The sequence below is a fragment of the Gopherus flavomarginatus genome, chromosome 3 (assembly GCF_025201925.1).
Source record: "Gopherus flavomarginatus isolate rGopFla2 chromosome 3, rGopFla2.mat.asm, whole genome shotgun sequence".
Lineage (NCBI taxonomy): Eukaryota > Metazoa > Chordata > Testudines > Testudinidae > Gopherus > Gopherus flavomarginatus.
Genome location: NC_066619.1, coordinates 285,242,213 through 285,264,633, shown reverse-complemented (window position 1 = coordinate 285,264,633; position 22,421 = coordinate 285,242,213). Strand labels below are relative to the sequence as shown.

Genomic DNA, 22,421 nt, shown 5'->3' with positions numbered 1-22,421 from the left:
CTTCCTTCCTTCCCAGTCTCCCTCTCTCTCTGGTGCATCTTTTTAAACAGTGCAGATCACATAACATTATCTTCTAGATTCCCTTCCCCTCAGTTCATTTGAACTCGCCTGGCCCTCTCTAGCCATTTGCTGTTAATCCCCACTAATTGCCACTAATTCGATTCCTGTCCCCGGGTCTGTGCAGGTGTTTGAAGGAACATCTGGGATCGACGCCAAGAAGACATCCTGCGAGTTTACCGGGGACATCCTCCGGACACCTGTTTCCGAGGACATGCTAGGTAGGTCCATAAGAGCAGCTGAGAACGAATTTATCTCAATACATGGATCTCAGTGGAAAAAATAAACAGCAACAAGTTACTGTGCCAGCAACACGGGGCTGCCAGAGCCTGTAGCCTGCTGCTGATTTTACATTTGCAACTTGTGATTTGTCTGCATAGAGATTCACTTTCCTCTGCTCAATATTTACCCTTGTTTCACCTGCCCTGAGATAGGGGCTGCAGATAGGGTGACCAGACATCCAGATACCTTCAGAGCCATCCAATATTAGGGGCTTTGTCTTATATATGCAACTATGCTCCCATCCTGAAAAAAAAAGTGTCCCGATTTTTCACACTTGCTCTCTGGCCACCCTAGCAGCAGGCGCTTTGGGAAATGGATTGAAAGGCTGGTCCAGTTCAACTAGAGCTGTTGGAAATGCTTCCTGGCCTCTGCTGAAAAGCTGCTGGGTGACTTTTGATAGAACTCCTCAGTGAGTCTGAAAAGCCAAATAATTCCAAAGGCGCCAGAAGCAGCCAGTGTGTCTCTATTCAGGACTGGCCCCACAAGCAGAGGGTAAAAGAAGCAGTAATGGAAACAGAGAAGAGAGTGGGGAGGAGAAGTGGGGAAGGTCACACCGTCTATAAAGGCTGGTAGGGGAAAGCGGAAGGCAAAAAACCCCAAGGATGAATTAATGCTGCCAACAAGTTTCTGCTGATGCCACACATAGGCCCAAGGAGATGGGCTGGGATCTGAGATCTGATCCCATGTTCAGGGGGGTGTCTGGTGCCATTAGAGAGAGAGGGGCCAGCTATGAAATCCCTATTCAAATTCAAATTCTAGACCACAAAAGTTTGGGGGTGTTTGGATCCTGGGGTTTGGTTCAGCCCAGCTGCAGAGTGCTATCTGATACTCCCCGCGTTGCTTCCGGCCGGTCTCGAGCGAATAGATCAGGGCTGGAGGTACCCAGAACGCACAGTCCTGCTAGTAGGCAAAGGGGGGGATTGAAATCAACAATAATAATAACGGCAAAGTGGGAAGACAAGGCAGTAAAATTGTTTGACGACTGCAAAGGGCAGGAGGGTTTAGTGGATTCGTGATGGACTCCAGGATCTCTTGTTTCCAGGTCACTAGTTCAAATCTGGTCTAGGGTTGGAGGTGAGTTAAAGGTGGTTCCCATCTGATGATTGGTCTGTCTCTTATATCAAATGAGTTTGTTGGGTCTCAGTCTAGTTCCTACTGGATGACAGGTGGCTGCATCTTAAAAAAATATAAAATAGCACCATCCTTGTTGGAACTAATTGGCCCTTTGTCTCAGAGGAGCGACCGAGGATGCAGTAAGTGTAGAACCTGAACTCCTTTCCGGTGAATAGAACAGGAGCACTTGTGGCACCTTAGAGACTAACAAATTTATTTCAGCATAAGTTTTCATGGGCTACAGCTCACTCTGAAATCTGTTTCCTGTGAATGAAGCAGTAGCAGTGAATCTAGGTGAGACCAGGGCCCCATTGTGCAAGGTGCTGTATATAAACATAGTAAGAGACAGCTTCTGCCCCAAAGAGCTTGTAAAAGAAATAAAGGGAGAGAAACAGAGGTACAGGAAGGGGAATTTGCCCAAGGTTACCTGACTCCCACTGCAGTTCTCTATCCTCTAGGCCACAGGCCTCTTTGCAGACATCTACGCTGCAGCTGGGAGAGATGATTCCCAGCTTAAGCTAGCGTACTAACTTAGAAATGGGGCCAGAGACGCAAGGGCAGTGCCTCGGTCTAGCTGCCTGACTAGGTACCTAGGAGCTTGGAGGGGGTATCCCTGAGCCGCTGCCTGTGCTGCACACCAGCTCGATCAGAGCGAGGGCATGTACATCTGTGGCTAACCAGAGAACTTCTGCCAATGTGACACCTTTCACTGGCATGAAACTGGCTACCACAAGAGAGAAACCTGAGCAATTTCAGACCAGCAAATCTAACTTTGATCCTTAGTAACGGAATAAAATCAGCGTGAAGGGGAAAACAATTCTGTAACCATCTGGAAGCTAACGATGGAGTCATGAGCCGTGAAACAGCATTGAGGAGTTGTAAAGAACAGATCTGGGCAGACCCAATCCCAGGGACAAAATCAGTGGGGGACGGAAACTCGGTAGATGTGGCGTGTCATTGTCTGGACATCAGTAAAGTATTTGCTAGAGTGTCTCAGGCAATCTTACTCTCCTGTCCACTTGCAGTAGGAAAACTGGCCACCGACCTGTATGCAAAGGGCAGTGGTAGAGGACAATGCATCACGCAGAGGGCAGGTGTCAGTGCAGGAACTCAGGGTAACATGATCACTGGACAGTGGATGGTTCCTTAAGGGATCTGTTCTCATCTCGCTGGAAGACTTTAGGAGACCATCTCTCTCCCCTCTCCCTGCCCACTGAGGCAGCGCTGGGATAAGTGCCACATTCCAGGATGTGTCTGCTACCCACCTAGTATGGTTTGGTTTGGTTTTGGTGAGGTGGGAAGAAGGAGGAAAGAGTAAGATGCTAAGAAGTTAATCGTGCCCAGCCCAGATGCAGAGCTTTGGTGCACAGGAGGTGGGGGAACCTGACCCTGCCTTGCTGTGACACTGGAATGTGCAGCCAACTGTCCCCTTAGCATGGTGGGGATCCGACACCCCCATTCTCCACCCCTGACTTGTCCCTTGTGAAGATGGGAACAGGAGTGCAGGAGGCTCCATGCAGAGGGCTACACCCACTGCTTAACCTAACATATGCCCACACCTGGCCCCTGCTGCACACCACTTAGGGGCTCGCAGGCTCCAGAGCTGATGCCAAAGTCATCCAAGCCCAGTGTGCAGTGGCCACCCCAGGCCAGCACCTTCCTAGCCTGATGGGCAAAGCCTTCCCCTGGGGTGCACTGAGGCCTGCTGGGGCATGTTCATGGCTAGGCCACCAGCCAACACCAGCATCTTGGGGATACCTTTAGCAGCCCACTGGCCCAATTGGCATGACACAGGCCAGAGCCATCCACCCTGGGACTGCCCCATAGGAAGCCAGGCAAGGCAAGGTCCTCAAAGCACATTGAGACACAATGAGAACTGGCCCCAAACCCAACCTGGGCTGTTTGCAAGGGTCCAGAAATCACTTTGATCTCCCCAACAATTTGATTTTGTTTTTTGTTTGATTATTCTGCTCTTCAGGGTTCTGGCTGGGAGCTGAACTCCCACAGTGCCATGAGGAAAGGCTGTTTTTGCCTTATTTAGGGCCCAATTCACAGACTATAGAGATGGGAGGCAGGGAGCTATTAAGTCACTCCAACTCCTTAGGCAGGTGCATTCCCTTCCATTCGTTTTCTAGCGCTTGGTGGGCTGTGCTTCCAGGCTGGGGGAATCTATCCCAGCCAGCAGTGACTCTGAAACAGACTTGGGATCATGCTGGCTAATGAACATGAGCACCCAGTGCAACCTTGTGGCCAAAAGACCTAAATCAAACCTTGGATGCAAAAACAGGATTCTTGAGTAGGAGCGGGGAGGTTATTTTACCTCTGTATTTGACGCTGGTGCGACCCATGCTGGAATCCTGAGTCCAGGTCTGGTGCCCACAATTCAAGAACAATGTGGATAAATTGGGGAAGGCTCAGAGAAGAGCCACAAGAATGATTAAAGGACTAGAAAACCTGCGTTATAGGATAGATTCAAGGAGCTCGATCTATTTCGTTTAACAAAGAGACGGTGAAGGGGTGACTTGATCACATGAGTACTTACAGGGGGAGCAGAATTTACAGGGGGAGCAGAATTCACAAGTGGGCTCTTCAGTCTAGCAGAGAAAGGTCTGACATGATCCAACGGCTGGAAATTGAAGCTAGAGAAATTCAGACTGGCTATAAGGTGCAGAGATTTAACACTGAGGTTAATTAACTGCTGGCTCAACTTCCCAAGGGTTGTGGTGGATTTTCCATCACTGTCAAATTTTTAAATCTGGGTCGGATGTTTTTTCTAAATGCTCTGCTCTGGTTCAGACAGGAATTAGTTCTCTGGCCTGTGCTGTGCAGGAGGTCAGACTAAAACAGTGATGCCTTCGAGCCTAGAATGGGCATTCTGGGCAGATTAGGCCTTGTGGTTATTATGCAGATTTCATGACTGTCCCTAGAGCTAGTCCAGGCCCCCTTTGGGCTTGTGTTAATGCACTGGGCTGGGACTCAGGAGCTGTGAATTCGAGTTCCCAGTTTGTCACAGACTGCCTGGGTGACCTCTGGTAACATTTTTCTATGCCTCAGCTCCTCAACTGTAAAATGGGTATAATAAGCCTCTCTTTTCTTGTCTAGATGTCAACTCTTCAGAGCAGAGACTGTCTCATAGCAGGTGTATGGAACAATTTGTATAGTGGGGGTGCTGAGAGCCACTGAACCAAACTGTAAATGTGGTATATAATGGAGACCAGGGGTGTGGCAGCCCCCCTAGTTCCAACCCCTATGGTATGGACACATTGGCCGATTAACACATGGGGCCCGTGCCTGGGGCCCCAGTCAATTTAGGGTTCCTCACAGGAGCGCTGGAACCTGCGTAGAAGGGGCGGGGCCACTGGTGCTAGAACGATGGCCCTGCCCCTTGCTTCTTCTTTTCCCCTCGAGGCCCTGCTCTGTGACCAGGCCAGAAGCCAGAGCCAGTCGGTGAGCAGGGTGCCCAGGAGCAGCCCCCACCCATGCCCCTGTCCCCTGGGTGCCACCCATGGCAGGTGGAAGGTCTGGGGCTTCCCACAGCAGCCCAGGGTCCCTGGGAAGTTCTTACCACAGGCCAGCTCCAGCTTCCAGCCTGACCAGGGAGTGGGCCCTCAGGGGGAAGACGTAGGGTTGCCAGGCATCTGGTTTTCGACCAGAACGCCTGGTCAAAAAGGGACCCAGGCGGCTCTGGTCAGCCTGCCCTAGCTCCACATGGCTCCTGGAAGTGGCCACCAGGTAGTTGTGGCCCCTAGGTGCATGGGTGGCCAGGGAGACTCCATGTGCTGCCCCTGGCCTGAGGGCCGGCTCCGCAGCTCCCATTGGCTGGGAACTGTGACCAATGGGAGCTGCGGGGGCGGTTCCTGTGGGCGCAAGGGCAGTGCATGGAGCCTCCTTGGCCTCCCATGTGTCCAGGGGCTGCAGGGACCTGGCGGACATTTCCTGGGAGCAGCGGTAAGTGCTGCTGGGAGCCCGCCCTCCAAACCCTCTCCCACACCCCAACCTCTTGGCCCAGCCCAGAGCCCCTTCCCTAACCCCAAACCCTCATTCCCTGCTCCACGGCACCCCAGAGTCCACACTTCAAACCAGAGCCCTCACCCCCTCACCCTCTCCCACACCTCAACCCTCTTGCCCAGCCCGGAGCCCCCTCCCTCATCCCACACCCGCATCCCTTGCCCCACCCCAGAGTCCACACCCCAAGCCAGAGCCCTCACCCCCTCACCCTCTCCCACACCCCAACCCCTTACCCAGCCCGGAGCCCCTTCCTCATCCCACACCCGCATCCCTTGCCCCACCCCAGAGTCCACACCCCAAGCCAGATCCCTCACCCCCTCACCCTCTCCCACACCCCAACCCTCTTGCCCAGCCTGGAGCCCTCTCCCACACCCTGAACCCCTTATTTCTGGCCCCACTCAAAGTCCACACCCCCAGCCTAGAGCCCATACCCCCCCGCACCCTAACCCCTGACCCAGCCCGGAGCCCTCTCCCACACCCTGAACCCCTTATCCCCAGCCCAGTGGTGAGCTGGAGCGGGTTCCCACCAGTTCCCAAGAACCGGTTGCTAAAATTAGACCTCCGTGGAGAACCGGTTGTTAAAGGGCCAGGGGGGTGGGCAAAGAACTCCGGTCCGTGGGCTGGACCATCCTGTTGCTTCCAGGATCCCCAGCTGGGGAGGTTGAGGTTCCCCTGGCCCCTCCCCCGTTTCCCCCCCAGCTGCAGTGTGGCCAGCCGCCGGCACCAGCTGAGCGGCTCAGCTGAGCTCCTGAATTGTCCTACTGCTTTGGGCTGCAGGCAAGGTAAGGGGTGGGGGGGGGCTGCAAGCTCCAGGGCCGCTGACGGGGGTAATTTTCCCCGGGCCCTGCAGGGGGCTCTGGTCCCACGAGTATGTCTCCCCCCGCCCCGGCCCCTGCCCCACTTCCCCCCTCCTTAAATCAGAACTTTTTATAGGGAACCGGTTGTTAAGATTTTGGCAGCTCATCACTGCCCCAGCCCCACCCCAGAGCTCGCACCCCCAGCCAGAGCCCTCACCCCTTCACACACCCCAATCTCCTGCCCCAGCCCAGTGAAAGTGACTGAGGGTGGGGAGCGCAAGCAACAGAGGGAGGGGGGATGGAGCAAGTGGGGGTGGGGACTCAGAGAAGAGACGGGGCCTCAGTGAAGGGGTGGGGCAGGGGGTCGGGCAGGGCTATTCGGTTTTGGGCAATTAGAAAGTTGGCAACCCTAGGAAACGAAGGAGGAGGGGACGAGGTTCCGTGGCGAGGGGAGTGTGGTTGGCCAAAATGTTGTTTGTGCCCAGGGCCCCAATAAATCTTCATCTGCCTCTGTGTGTACAGTGCCTGGCACAGTGGGCCCCTGAGCTCCACTTAGTGCCTCTCTGTGTTAACTGCAGTATTACTAATGATGACTGGCCAGGTGTTTCTTTCATTTGAAACAGTTGCATTAATTCTGTTCCATAAACACCAGCCCGTATCGCCTGAGCTGCAAGGGTATTTAGAGAATCCCAGAATCGTAGGACTGAAAGGGACCTCGAGAGGTCATCTAGTCCAGTCCCCTGCACTTGTGGCGGGACTAAGGATTATCTAAATCGTTTTCAATGAGAGAGGGTTTCCTTTAAAAAATGCAAACCTTCCCCTGCAACAGCCTTGGGCTAAGACCTGGAAATCAGGAAGTGAAAGTGACCGGTCTGGGTTTCATTGCTCACCAGGGGTGAAGGGTAAAAAGCAGCTAAGCAGCTTCCGTGCTGAAAGGTGAATGTGATTTGTCCAAACATCCCTCTGTGTTAATAACTCGGGTTGTTAGTAGTAACCCAGGAAAGGGCCTTTTACTACTGGGTTTTGGCCTCCATTTTCAAAAGCAACTTCAGTTTTTAGGTGCCCAAGTTGAGACACTTTAATGGGGCCTGATTTCCAGAGGACGGGCTGGTGGCCCTTTCTGCTAATCAGGCCTCTTTGAGGCACATGGAGCGGGACAGCCAAAACCTTAAGCCCCTTTTGAAAATGTAGGCCACTATTTTTATCCTGATGGCATCCCTGCAAGTGGTGCAAAGAGTGTGTAGTCTGTCCAGGCAGCGTACCTCTCCAGGCGGTCCGCACAAATACAGTTCAGCCCTAATCTGCTCTGCTGGGACACACTGATCAGGGGAATTGTATGTAAATCCAAGGTCGTTACAGTGCTGCGCCGAAGCTCCCTTTGTCCCCCCTTTGTCCAAGCCGCTCCATATTCTCTGGGGGCAACACAGGAGGGGAAACAGTGTAGCAGCCACTGCACTGGCCACTGGCCACCCAGAGATTCCCATACGGAGGGGAAGTCCTCAGGGAACTGGATGATCCAAGTTTCTAGTGGCTTTGCACTGCCAGAGCAGTGAAGCTTCAGCAGAGTCCAGGATCTGGGCCAAGGTCAGTGCCTCGCTCATCCTGAGAGTCCAGGAAGGAGAGAGGAGAATGAGAGAAGGGCCAGAGAAGGGATACAAAGGCAGGGGGGTCTGTGTAGACTGTGGAATCTAGGCAAGGAAGGGCTCTGTGTAGACTGAGCCATGGCCACGGCCTGTACTGTCCCCTTGGGCGCACACCGCAAAGGATGCAACATGGTGCACACTCCCCAGAGCCAGCTACCCAAGGAGCAAGGAGCTGTGGCTAAGGCAGGGAAAGCTTAGCCTGGGTCTTCAGGGGGAGCCCTGCCAGCAGGGCAGCCTCCCAGACGGTGAAGACGGTGGTGGTTGCAGCTTGACTGAAGAGGTTCAAGGGTGGGGAGGGAGACCTGGATTAGAGGGGGGAGCCTTGCTGGGGTTTACATGTTGGTGTGAAGGGAGGAGTCCAGCCAGGGGTCAGGTTGGGTGACCCTCCCCATCCTTCCCCTGGGCTTCCATGACCCTCGTTAAGTTCTAGATCAGTGAACGAGGCGCTCCAGCCAAGCCCCGAACCGGCCTCAGCGCGCAGGTGTTCTCCCGAGAAAGCGAGTGAACGTTCGCGCTCTGCGCCTCTTTCTCCTGAGCACGCTCCTTGGCACTCCCACGCCGAAGCCACATTATTGATCTGCTATCAGCCATTGCCACACTGGGGAATCGATAGCGCTGCATTAGTGGTCCCCCACTTCAACCCTTTCTCCCCCGTACACCGGCGATTACCCTATAGGACTCTCTTCCGGCCCTTTAAGAGGGCTGGGGAAAGCATTGTCCTTGTCACAACAGATAAAGATCAATGCTGAGATGGCGCTGGGAAGAGGGATCCACTGACCATGAAAGGTCAGTAACCTTGGTATTCACTGCGCCTCTATTTGCCTTAGACACACAGTTGTTTAATTTATCATTGAAGCAAAAGCAGAGGTCGGGGGGTGAGCTGCTGAAGGAAACATCCAGTAAAACAAAGCACCTGGCTCATTAGGGCCCTTCGAAGTAGGAGGGAAGACCCCATTGATTTCAATGGGCTGTGGGTCAGACATTGACCAACCAGCTGACCGCTGTCTGTTGGATGGGCAGGTGTTGCATGCAAAATGGCATCCATTTTCAGCCAGCCATGGGAGAGGCCAGGCTCTGCGGGAGAGGGAGGATGGCTCAGTGCTTAGGATGCTGGCTAGGGACTTTGAAAACCTCACTTTGATTCCTTACTCTGCTATGCTCTTCTGGTGTGACCTGGGGCATGTCCCATCTGGGGACAGGAGCTGCGTTAAGTGGACTAGCTGGTTCTACAGCTTTTCTGAGCCTAGAAAACAAGCACTGGAACTTGATGAAGGGTGCAAAGCCCAGGAGGGATGAGGGGATGCCCCCGACACATGTTGTTTGCTTGCACCAAGTTTACCAAGCAGTCCGGCTCTCTCTGTATTACTGACCTGTCCTCTATGTTATTTACCACTCCCCCAATCTTTGTGTGGTCAGCAAATGCAGTCAGTGATGACTTTGTTATCCTCCAGGCCATTGGTGAAAATGTTAAGTAGCATTTATTTCCCTTTGCAGGTCGGGTTTTTAACGGTTCTGCAAAACCCATCGACAAAGGCCCAGCTGTTATGGCCGAGGATTTTCTCGATATTAACGGTAAGCCTGATGCAAGAAATTAAGTTGGCAAGAGATGTTGAGCACATGATCTGTGGGGCAGGGACCATGTCTTCCTGTGTGTTGGGATGACACTGAGTGGCTCTCTAGCTGTCAGTCACAGCAGAGAGGCCAAGGAGAATAGGTCCGTCGATGGCTATTAGACAAGATGGGCAGGGATGCAACCCCTTACTCTGGGTGTCCCTAAACCTCTGACTGCCAGAAGCTGGGACTGGACGACAGGGGACAGATCACTTAATAACCGCCCTGTTTTGTGCATTCTTTCTGAATAGGGTGACCAGTTGTCCCATTTTTAAAGGGATTGTGCCATTTTTTGGGACTTTTTCTTATATAGGCGCCTATTACCCCCCACCCCTGTCACTTTTTTCACAGTTGCTATCTGGTAACCCTATTCTGAAGCACCTAGCATTGGCCACTGTCAGAAGACAGGATACTGGTCTAGATGGACCATTGGTCTGACCCAGTCTGGCTGTTCTTATGTTTGTACTTTGCAAAGTGGGGCAGGCAGATCCCAATTTTACAGGTGGGAAAACTGAGACTGAGATGGGCCATGACTCAGCCAAGATTACAGAGCAAGTCAGTGGCAGATCCAAAGAACCCAGGTCTCCTGGCTACCCAGGGCCAGGCCCTAGTCCCTGGACTACATGAACCAGCACTAAAGATTTCAGATCACGTTAGCGAGAGACTGCTGGACTTGAATTTGACCAAGTTACCAAGGTTTTTTTATTCATAGGTAATAAATTCCCATGTGAACAGCTATTTTTGTGAACAAATAACCACTGTTCTTTGGTGTTTGCAATACAAACATTGCAGCACTGGGCTTGTGCATGAGACTCTGCAGGTGAAATTGTCTAGGGACTGATAAGAAGGACCAATGAAATGGACCAAGCTGTTTTAATTGCCCAAGCCAAGTGAAGGGTAAGAAGGGAACTGAGGTCAGTGGGGAGATCTTCCTGGCCAGTGTGAGTTAGATGAGGCTCCAAAGAATAGTTTGGTCCCGCGGGTTAGCCAGCATCTGGGGCCTTGCTAGGCTGTTTCGGTGAGGATGAGGAATCGAAGCTTGGACTCGGGTATATTCTTCGATGAAGGATGGTTTGTTTACAAAAACTGTACACAGAGTCCTGCTTCCCAGAGCACAGTGGGAACAAACAGGAACTGGTTCCCTGCTCAGAAATCCCTGACTGTCCCTCCAGCTAGCTCTGTGCCCAAGAAGCTTTGTCCCTCTGTTTCCTCTCTGCATCACACTCACAACTCTTGCCTCTGCCTCCAACACCCACAACCCGCAATCAATAGTCAGTCAAAGAGTCAGCCTAGGGAGATTGTGGAATCTTAGTCACTGGAGGTTTTAAAGAGCAAGTTAGAGAAACACCTGTCAGGGATGGTCTGACTCTAGATAATCCTTAGTCCTGCCCTGAGTGCAGGGGACTGGACTAGAAAGACTCGAGGTTCCTTCCAGGCCTATGATTCTATGAATATCCAGCCTCTGCCTTTGCAATCAGCGAAACCTCATTGAATCTAACGGGATTAGCTCTATGTTGCCATGCGGCCTCTTGCCTTGCACGGCTGCAGCTGTTTTTACTACGTAAAAGGGCTTGATTGTTCCGTCTGTTGAGTCAGGCGGAGAGCCTGGCACCACTGGCTTTAACAAGGTATGTGATTGTCTTTGGATCTAAGGGCTTGTCTACACTGAAATGCTGCAGCTGCACTTTTCGGGGCTGCCCTTCAGGGAAGCCGCTACCGACGCCGATGGGCGAGGTTCTCCCGCTGGCGTAGGCCCTCCACCGCCCTGAGAGACAGTAGCTAAGTCCGCAGGAGAATTGTACCCGTCGACCTAACGCTGTCTACAACAGGGGCTAGGTCGGTGTAACTGCATCACTCTAGGGTGTGGATTTCTCACACCTCTAAGTGTAGTTATACCGACCTAATTTCCTGGTGTAGCCCAGGCCATAGACTCATCTGATACGACCATTGGCACGTTTCAATATAACAGTATGTTAGGTTTCTCAGTCACATTCAGCAGTAGTAATCTGAGGTGGTGTTAGAGCCAGAAGCCTTTATGTAGCTTTTATTCAGGCAAAACCTCCCTCCGTGAAGCTGAGTGAGGTCTACACGACTTGGCCAATGTCTCTCTAACAACAGCCGGCTCTTTACTGCCCTCAGCTATGTGCTTGCAGCTCCCATTGACTTCACTAGCATAACCCACAGTGGAACAGCCCCCGATGGGCCCCCAGTTGAAATGACAACACTGTGTGGGTCATCTCTGGGGACTGAACCTGCGTCTAAAAGTACAAACCTCACTGCTTGATCTAAAGGGCCCGGTCTGTTAGTTCAGAGGTGGGAGCAGATTCATAACCTCTATATGGCCCAGCCACTGGGGAGATCTGAAACTATGTCCTTCCTGCCATGGTTACATTTACATGGGTGTATCTGAGGGGGGCGCAATGTCAACCTCCAGGGGGCACATTTACACACATGGGTGTCTAAGTGATGCCTGTGTAATAACACACAGGCTGCCCCACAGGGACCTGGATTCCTTCACACCTGATGGGACTGCTCAGTCACCTGATCACCCTCATGCAACCCCTGCCCTATAGATTTTAAGGGGCCATTGTCCAGGTCAGCAGACCCAGAACAACACTCAGCTTTCTGGGCCCTTCTCTCTCTCTCTCTATTTGGACTATTTTCCCCCTCTATGTGAGGTTTTTGTATTTTTCATATCTAACAGTTCATTTCCCTATCCCCACAAAACCATCCAGGTCTCTTAAGTGACCCTACAATAACAAATCAGGTCCACGAGTGTCCCATGCAATAACCCCTTCCTGCCTTCTTGCTTCAGGTCAGCCTATCAACCCGCATGGTCGCATATACCCTGAGGAGATGATCCAGACTGGCATCTCGCCCATCGACGTCATGAACAGCATCGCCAGGGGGCAGAAGATCCCCATCTTCTCTGCTGCTGGACTTCCTCACAATGAGGTAGGACCACGTCTTTCTGCCCATCCCTCCCTGTCCCCTTCTGCAGCAGGGGCGGCCAGGACACATGGGGCGAGGGCACACCCGTCGCTACTTTATGTTAACATCAGACGTGCTGGATGTTGGGTTCTCGTGGCATTGAAAGTGCTGGGACCACCGGGCCCCCGGTAACCATGGATGTTTCTTGCAGAGAGGGGTGGCTGGCCCGCGGATTGGTAATGGTGGTCACAGTTTGAACCCCCTGTTCCTAGCTGGCCCAGTTCACCCTTCCCAACAGCTGTCCTTCATTGGCTGGCTGTGAGATGCACCTCAAAGCCTCCTTTGCCAGCAGGCCAGCCCAAGAACCCCCCAGCACCGCTGAATCCCACTCCACCCCCAGACTGGCAGCCTCAACAGGGATGCCAAAAACTGGGTGGGCCCTGAAGAGTGAACAAGACCTTAGACAAGGTACTTCTGAGTCAGAGTTGAGACTCCGGGCAGAGCCGTGTGTGTGTGAGAAGCCTGCCCTGGCTCTGCCTTGTGTGCTGCCTGCCCTGTGTGGCACCTGGTTTCATGTCCAGGCTGTCACCATGACACCATCTACAATCCATCCATTCATATTGCTGCTCTGCAGGCAGGGCACTGCCTGGCACTCAGGAGACCTCGGTTCTAGGTCCAGCTCCAACCTGCCAGGTGACATCCAGCAAGTGGCTTCCCCTTCCACCCTTGTCTTTTCTAGAATCATAGAATATCAGGGTTGTGAGGGACCTCAGAAGATCATCTAGTCCCACCCCCTGCTCAAAGCAGGACCAACCCCAACTAAATCATTCCAGCCAGGGCTATGTCAAGCCTGGCCTTAAAAACCTCTAAGGAAGGAGATTCCACCACCTCCCTAGGGAACCCATTCCAGTGCTTCACCCCCTCCTAGTGAAAAAGTTTTTCCTAATATCCAACCTAGACCTTCCCCACTGCAACTTGAGACCATTACTCCTTATTCTGTCATCTGGTACCACTGAGAACAGCCGAGCTCCATTCAGTCAGGGAACAGAGCCACACCATGTGACCCAGCTGGGCCTCCACACACTACTAGCAAGAAACAGCGAAAGCTCAGAAGAAACATTTTGTAAGCGTTGCACTGGCTGAAGGCCTGTGGTCCGAACGGTTCAGCAAGTCTTTAGGAAGAACAGGTGTGATTGCAGGAATTATTCCCCAAACAGTTTCGGGCTCAGGACTCAGTGACTAATCTCTGCAATGGACAGTTTGACCAGCTGTAAAAAGCACAGTGTTTTCCTAAGGGAAGGCCTATGTAAGCAAGATACATCAGGAATTTTGGATTCAGTGACCTTCTCTGTGGGCAAGCCACTTCCCTGCTCTGTGCCTCTGTTTCCCCAACTGTAAAATGGGGTTAATGCTACCACACCTACTTTTATGAAACACCTTGAGGTGATAATAATATATAACAAGTGGAAGAAAGGGGAAGTTGACAACAATCTATCAGTCAGAAGCTAGGACGTATGAAAATTGATAAGGGAGGCACAGAGAAATCTATGGCCAGCAGAGTTAAGAACAACAAGAAGGAGTTTTAAAAATATATTAGGGACAAAAAAACCACATGTAAAAAGTAGAATTATCAATAATAATGCCGAAAAGGCAGACGTGTCCAAAATATTTCTGTTCTGCATTTGGAAAAAACAGATGATGTGATCTCATTATGTGATGATGATAACTCTCTTTCCATTCCACTGGTAAATCAGGAGGCTGTTACACAGCAGCTACTAAAGTCAGACACTTTTAAATCAGAAGGTTAGGATAATTTACATCCAAGAGTTTTAAAAGAGCTGGCTGAGGAGATCACTGGACCATTAATGTTCATTTTCAGTAAGTGTTGGAACAGTGGAGAACTTTCAGAAGCTAATGTGGTGCCAATACTTTAACAGGGTAAACAGGCTGACTCAGACAATTCAAGGCCTATCAGCCTGACATCAATCCTAGGCAAAATAATGGAGTAGCTGATATGGGACTCAATAAAAAATTAAAAGAGAGTAATATAATGAATGTCAATCAACATGGGTTTATGGGAAATAGCTCCTATCAAACTAACTTGATATCTGTATTTGATTATATTACAAGTTTGGTTGATAAAGGTAACAGTTCTGACATTATGCACTTAGACTTCTGTAAGGCGCTTGACTTGGTACTGCACAACATTCTGATTAAATAAACTAGAATGATATAAAATGAACATGGCGCTTGTGAAATGGATTAAAAGCCAGCTAACAGAGAGGACTCAAAATATAACTGTAACGGGGAAATCATCATCAAGCAGGTGTGTTTCTAGTGAGGTCCCACAGTGATCTAGGCTACACCATTGTAAACATTTTTATCAATGAGAAGAAAACATAAAATCATCACTCGTAAAGTTTGCAGATGACACAAAAATTGGGGTAGTGGGAAATAATGAAGAAGAGAGATCAGTGAGTAATACAGAGCAATTTAGATTGTTTGGTAAACTGGGCACAGGTAAATGATATGCATTTTAATACAGCTACATGCAGAAGAATGGCCATATTGCGTAAGACCAATAGTCCAGCTAGCCCAGTATCCAGGCTTCAGACAGTGATCAATGCCAAATGCTTCAGAGAGAATGAATAGAATAAGGCAATTAGTGAATGATCCATCCCCTGTTGTCCACTCCCAGCTTCTGGCAGTCAGAAGTTAGGGACAGCCAGAGCATTGGGTTGCACCTCAGACAATCTTGACTAATAGCCACTGCTGGACTTATCCTCCAGGAATTTATCTAATTCTTTTTTGAGCCCAGTTATAGCTTTGGCCTTCACAACATCCCCTGGCTAGGAGTTCCACAGGGTGACTACATTGTGTGAAGATATACGTCCTTATGTTTGTTTTAAACCTGTTGCCTGTTCATTTCATTGGGTGACCCCTGGTTCCTACAAATATATACCTCTAGGAACAAATAATTTAGGCTATACTTACATGATGGGGGACTCTATCCTGGGAAGCAGTGACTTGGAACAAGATTTGGGCATCGTGGTGAATAATCAGCTGAACAGGAGCTCCCAGTGTGATGCTGAGGCCACAGGGGCTAATGTGATCCTGGGATGCATAAATGAGAATCTTGAGTAAAAGAGGTTATTTGGCACTAGTGTAACCACTGCTGGAATCCTGTGTCCCGGTCTGGTGCCCACAGTTCAAGAAGGATGTGGATAAATTGGAAAGGTTCAGAGAAGAGCCGCGAGAATGATGAAAGGATCAGAAAACTGCCTGATAGTGATGGGCCCACGGAGCTCAGTCTGTTTAGTGGAACAAAGAGAAGGTTAGAGGTGGAGTGATCACAGTCTATAAATGCCTACATGGGGAACAAATATTTGATAATTGTCTCTTCAGTCTAGCAGACAAAGGTCTGACATGATCCGGCGGCTGGAAGCTGAAGCTCGGCACATTCAGACGGGCAGTAAGGCGTGCATTTTGAACAGGAGAGTAATTAACCATTGGAACAAAGTACCAGGTGCTGTGGTGGACTATCCGTCGCTGGCAAATTTTAAATCAAGACTGGCAGTTTGTCTGAAAGCTCGGCTCTAGGGATTATTGTGGGGCCGGTCTCTGGTCTGGGCTGGCAGGAGGTTGGACTAGATGATCACGATGGTCCCTTCTGGCCTTGGGATCTGTGAGATTCCACATGGAAGATGAAAGATGTTGTTTTTGTTTGTATCTCTCTGCACCTCCGGCACCAGTGCCCGCACTCATCGACCAATCTCTAAAAAACAGACCTGGGTTTGGAAGGGCAGGGTCTCCTCAGCCCTGTGTGCTGAGCCCAGCAAGGCCACCAAAGCCAGTGAGAGCCGAAGCCGGGCTGCACTAGAAACGGCAAATGAAGTCTGTGCTGAAATGCCAAGCTGCATCAGCCCCGATCATAACCACTCGGTCGTGAACTTTGATGAACTCGAAATATCAGGTTGATCTATAAATGCAACTGGTGCTGCTGCTTTGGCAATGAACCAGAGATTCGCAGCCAAGAGGTAATCAACCAACTTCCTCCTCTGACAACAGCCGCACACGCCAGCCAGAGCACGAAACAGTGATGCAATCGGATGGAAAACTTGGCCTGACAGATCGGGAGTGACAGACGAAAGTTAATATAATAAAGTCAGGGCCCAGTGCAATGGATGCTGCGGCAGCACAAGCCAGAGGTGGGGAGGGATCCAGGAGCAGAGCCGGCCGATAAAGGAGGGCAGGGAAATAGCCTCCGGCTCAGCCCCTCTTTTTTGGGGATTGGGGGGCGCTGGTAGGCCTGGGTCCCTGTTTTAAAGCCAGGCCTCCAATTGGTCCTACCATGATTCTGAAGCGGATAGAAAGGCAGAGTTAGTGGAGCAGATGCCCATGGTAGGTACTTACAGGAAGGATCAGATTAGAGCACGAACTCTCATTACAGGGAGCGAGTTATAGGTCCTTCCCCACCCGCCATAACTGCCCTCTGACCCCATCCTCCATCACTTCCCTCTGCTTTCCCGCCCATGTCCATCCTCCATCACTTCCCCCTACCTTCCTCCAACCCTTCATCCACCATCACTGCCCCCTCCCTTTCCCCCAACCCCCCTCCTCCATCACTGCCTCCTGCCTTCCCCACACCCTCCATCCTCCATCACTGCCCCCTAACTTCCCCTCACACACCACCCAGTTCCCAACAAGGTCCCACCCCATTAGCAGAACAAGTATTATCAACCCGGTGCCGGGCATTGGCGAAGCTGCCGGCTGTCTGATGGGAAAGCAGCCCCCTGAGCCCTGGCCTGGACAAAGGCAGAGAGTGCAGATCAGCCAGGCCAGCTCGGTAGGGAGCGCCCTCCCTCCATAATACACCTAATAGCAGCAAAGCTGTACAGCACCTGGTGTGTTGGGAACAGCACAGCCAGGTCTGAGCAGGGCTCTCCCCTCCTGCGTCACCGGCTCCCCAAGCTTTTCAGCTCGTGTTTCTAGCTGGAGCTCCTGACATTTTGGTACCAGCTGTTTAAATGCAGGCTGCAAGAGATGGGACAGGCCATGTAACTATACTCTTCTAGAGGCCAAGGCAGGCTCCTCCCTGTCATAAACAGATAGTTAAGGGTTAATGTCTCTTTTACCTGTGAAGGGTTAACAAACAGGGAACCAAACACCTGACCAGGGGACCAATCAGGAGACAAGATACTTTCAAATCTCGGTGGAGGGAAGCCTTTGTTTGTGTTTTTTGGGTTTGGCTTTGTTCTCTCTGGGATCTGAGAGTGACTGGAAGTACTACAGGCTCTAATTTTCTATTCAAGTAGTAAGTGCAAGTAGAAAAGCGGTTTAGTCTTCTTAATTGGTTTTCTTTATTTGCAAATGTGTATCTGGCTGGTAGAGGTCTAATGTGTATTTGGCTGGAAGTATTTTAAATTGTATTTCTGCTGGAAGAGGCTTTTTCTCCAGTTTCTAGAAGCTGACAGACCCTGTAATATTCCATCTTGAATTTACAGTGATTTTCTTTATTCTTCTTTTTTAAAAAAAAGCAAAACTTTTAATAAAAGAAAAAAAAAGAATAAAGAAAATCACTGTAAATTCAAGATGGAATATTACAGGGTCTGTCAGCTTCTAGAAACTGGAGAAAAAGCCTCCTCCAGCAGAAATACAATTTAAAATACTTCCAGCCAAATACACATTAGACCTCCACCAGCCAGATACACATTTGCATATCAAAGGGTTTTCTTTTGTTTTAATTTAAATGTGAAAGATTAGGTAGAAGAAGTTAAAAAAGGCACTGTTGCTAGGCAACCCCAAGCAGGCAGCAGAGGAACAGCAGTTCAGGCAGTAAACACCAGAGGGCACCCCAACACAAGAAAGCAGGAACTATGACTACCAAGGACCTGAAACAGGAACTGGCAAGACTGGGTGTAGAGGAACAGCTCAGAGACGCCGACCACAAGCAAGACATGGAAAGAAAACAAAAAGAAATAGAAATAAGAGAAAAAGAGGTGGAGCTGAGAGAAAGAGAAGAAAAAATCAAAGAAGAATCCTACAAAAGAGAACAAGCAGCCAAAGACGTGGACCACAAAAGAAAAATAGAGCTCCAAAGGGAGGCACACCAGCAGGCCATGGAATTAGAACAGGCTAAGCAACAGAACACAGCCAATCCTAACAACACTTCACCAGTTGTTGTTCCACATCCCAAAAAATTTCCCACCTACAAGGCAGGTGATGACACTGAAGCCTTCTTAGAAAATTTTGAGAGGACCTGCCATGAATACAGCATCTCTGAAGACCAATACATGATAGAGCTGAGGCCACTGCTCAGTGGACCCTTAGCAGAGGTGGCGGCTAAAATGCCTAAGGAGAACATGAACGATTATAAACTTTTTCAAACCAAGGCCAGATACAGAATGGGGATAACACCTGAGCATGCCCGTCGGCAGTTCAGAGCCCTAAAATGGAAACCAGATGTGTCATTCCCCTGACACACCTACCACATTGCAAAGAATTATGAGGCCTGGCTATCAGGAACCCAGGTTAACAACATGGACGAGCTGCACCTCCTGATACAAATGGAGCAGTTCTTAGATGGTGTTCCTGAGGAAATAGAGAGGTACATCCTAGATGGGAAACCCAAAATGGTAACCGAGGTGGGGGAGATTGGAGCCAAATGGATGGAAGTGGCAGAAAAAAAAAAAGCTACTGTCAAGGGGAGTGAATACCCCAGGGGGCACACCGACAATAAACCCTATAACCGAGGGCAGCACAAGACCCCACCTACAATCCAAGGAAAGCCCCAGACTACCTATTACCCCACCTCACCGGTCTCCAGTAACCCACCTCGGCCCAGTGACCAGTCAGCTGGACAATGCTTTAAATGTAATGAACTGGGACATATAAAAGCGAAACCCAAAAAACACAAACAAAGGCTTCCCTCCACCGAGATTTGAAAATATCTTGTCTCCTGATTGGTCCCCTGGTCAGGTGTTTGGTTCCCTGTTTGTTAACCCTTTACAGGTAAAAGAGACATTAACTCTTAACTATCTGTTTATGACACTCCCTAAGTCCATTCTCCAGGGCTTCGTCCAGCATCGGTTTCAACAGCCCAATCATCTATTCCTCTTCTGCAGCCTACTAGATCTCACTAGGGAATGGCAGCATGAAGGCCACTAGCTCGGCTAATACAAGGGATTGAGGACAGGCCCATCCCAGCTGGAAGTTCGAGTTGAGCAGAAAACCAGGCTTCAGAGCTGGGGCTGCCACAGACTCGTCCCCTCTATGGATCAGGCACAGAGGCAGACACTTGATCCCCACAGGCCTGTGGATAATGATTATTATTGATGTTATTTATTATTTGTACTGCCTGCAAACCTAGTCATGGGCCAGGTCCTCGCTGCGCCAGGTGCTGGACAAACACAGAAGAAAATGTTAGTCCCTGCCCTGAAGAGCTCACAGTGTAAGACAAGAGACAACAGACGGATACAGAGAGATGGTGGCGTACAAGGAAACAATCATAGAATCACAGGACTGGAAGGGTTCTCGAGAGGTCTTCTAATCCAGTCCCCTGCACTCATGGCAGGACTAAGGATTATCTACAGCCTCCCTGATAGGGGTTTGTCTAACTTGTTTTTAAAAACCTTCAGTGACTGAGATTCCACAACCTCCCTAGGCAATTTATTCCAGTGCTTAACCACTCTGACAGGAAGTTTTTCCTAATGTCCAACATAAACTGCCCTTGCTTCAGTTTAAGCCCATTGCTTCTTGCCCTATCCTCAGAAGCAGTATTAGCCAGCAGGAAGGCCGGGGTCCTGTTTTTTGTAGGATTTGCTGCAAAGGAGCATTTTGGGGTGAGCGGGAGGAAGAAGAGGAGGTGGTTCGGGGCTGTTTACGAGGAACTCCTCCCCAGCACGTGGGGCAGCAGGGGAGGAAGCACCAAAGGACTTGTCTGAAAATGTAACAAGTGGGTGCTGGTGATAGACATCAGGAGCCATTTGGTGATGAGCTTCGACATCTCAGTAGTGAGCGAGAGGTGATAGGAAAGGTGGGGATTGGCCAGGTGAGGCCTTGACGGTGAAAACAAGCAGCTGGTGTTGAATGCTAGAGAAGGAGGAGGCAGGGGAGGGAGGCAAAGAGGGATGACGTGGTCAAGTGCCAGGCTAGGAAAACCACCTTTGCCGCCGTCCTTTGCGTGGAGCTGAGCAGGGCCAGGCTGCCGTTGTCCAGGCCAGAGAGAAGGCTGCTGCAGCAATCAAGAGACGCCCGGCGATGGGCGTTCTGGCTGTGCGGAGGGACAAGAACAGCCGTATCGTAGAGACACGGCACAGGCAGAATCAGCAAGGGTTAAACGTAGCTGGAGGTGGGGACCTAGAGAGATGGCCGAGCCAAAGAGGGCGCCCGGTTCTGCACCTGAGTGACAGGCAGGACAGTGGTGGTGGTGTCCACGATGCTGGAGAACGGCAGTGCTTAGGAGAAGATTAGGATTCAGCCTCCATTTTCCTTTCCTTAGCAACATCCCATGACTCAGTCGTCTCCTGTTACCTCCCTCAAATACTCCCAGAGGCAGTTTCCATGTTCCCCCTGGCTCTGTATTTGCTGTGGTTTGACCAAGTTTCCGTCTCTGTCAGCCAAATTCTTTGCTGGCGTAACGCGGCTGGCTTCTGTGGAGTTACGCCAGTGTGCAGTTTGGCCCCCCAGATCTGAGATGGGCCGGATCCAGACCCCAAGTGAGCTGGCAGCCTGGGCATCGGGCTCTGAGGCCGGGCTGAGGTGCCTGTCTCTGGGTCTGAGCCCTGTGTCTCTCCCCTCCGCAGATTGCCGCACAGATCTGTAGACAGGCCGGCCTGGTGAAAAAGTCCAAGGACGTGATGGACTATCACGAAGAGAACTTCGCCATCGTCTTTGCAGCCATGGGAGTGAGTCCAACCGGGGGCTGGTGGGGACGGCGCAGGCCTCCCACCTCTGTGCAGGGCCTTGCCTCAGGCAGCAGGTCCCGGGGCGGAGGGCTGGGGACAGCATCAGGAAGCACAGGCTGCTGGGAGGGCGCCTCACCAGCTGGGTCCCTTGCAGCCCCATGCAGCAAGGCTCTGAGGGTGCCCTGGACTAGGGGTTTGGGTCAAACCCAGAGCCAGGTGTCCAGACCTTGGCTGGGGATCTGGGGGTCACAGTCATCGTGCTGCGGCTGGGTTCGGGGACAAATCTGGGAAGCTCGGGCTCAGGGCTGAGGCTGGCGCTGAGCTTTGGGATCAGCCAGGGGCCTTGGTCAGGGGCATCCCTGCGGACCAGGGTTTGGGGCTGAGCCCTAGCCAGCAGGTTCGGGGACAGCCCAGCCACTGGGGGATCAGCACAAGCGTGGGAGGATCCGACGTCCTGCCTTGGTCTCAGGGCCAAGGGCTTTGGGAACTGCTCCTGGGAGAGGCAAGGCAGAGCGAGTGGTCAGTGGGGAAACAGGCTAAGCCCTGGAACTGCCTCCCGCCCCCCTCGGGCTGGGCCCGGGGACAGGGAGAATCCCCCCTGTAAAGAGCCGGGTGATCGAGATCGGCAGCACTGTGCTCCCCCCTGGTGGACAGCTGTGTCCTTGCCACCTGCTCTGCTCCCTGGCCCCACACCACTCCCTGCCCCTGGCATCGGCTGCTTCCTCCAGAGACGGTGCCCGGCGACCCAGCGCCACACGGAGAGGTGCCCTGCAGCCAGGCCAGTGCCCCGAGGCACTCCGTGCCACAGCAGCCTGCCCCATCCTGGCAGGCCCTTGTGCTGCGTCCCCAGGGTGACATGGGCCCAGAGGAGTAAGAGCAGAAAGGAATGAAAAGATCCAAGTTATACTGAAGAGGCTGGGGTGGGAACCAGAGACTGGGACTCAGGACACCTGGGTTCTAGTCCCTGCTCTGCCACTGACTCCCTGTGGGACTGTGGGTAAGTCCCTGCCCTCCCCTGGCCTCAGTTTCCCCATCTGAACAATGGGGACTGTTGTGTTGCTCAGCCCCGCCCT

General features: G+C 51.4%; 1 protein-coding gene across 1 annotated transcript in view; it reads left to right on the top strand.

Moving 5' to 3' along the window:
• The window catches only part of ATP6V1B1 (ATPase H+ transporting V1 subunit B1), an 81,728-nt gene that overhangs the window by 50,918 nt on the left and 8,389 nt on the right, over nucleotides 1-22,421 (top strand). The window contains exons 4-7 of the mRNA XM_050943395.1: nucleotides 185-278; nucleotides 9,395-9,472; nucleotides 12,327-12,466; nucleotides 21,247-21,348. Coding sequence (XP_050799352.1) covers nucleotides 185-278; nucleotides 9,395-9,472; nucleotides 12,327-12,466; nucleotides 21,247-21,348 — 414 coding nt within the window. The remainder of the gene's footprint in view (nucleotides 1-184; nucleotides 279-9,394; nucleotides 9,473-12,326; nucleotides 12,467-21,246; nucleotides 21,349-22,421) is intronic.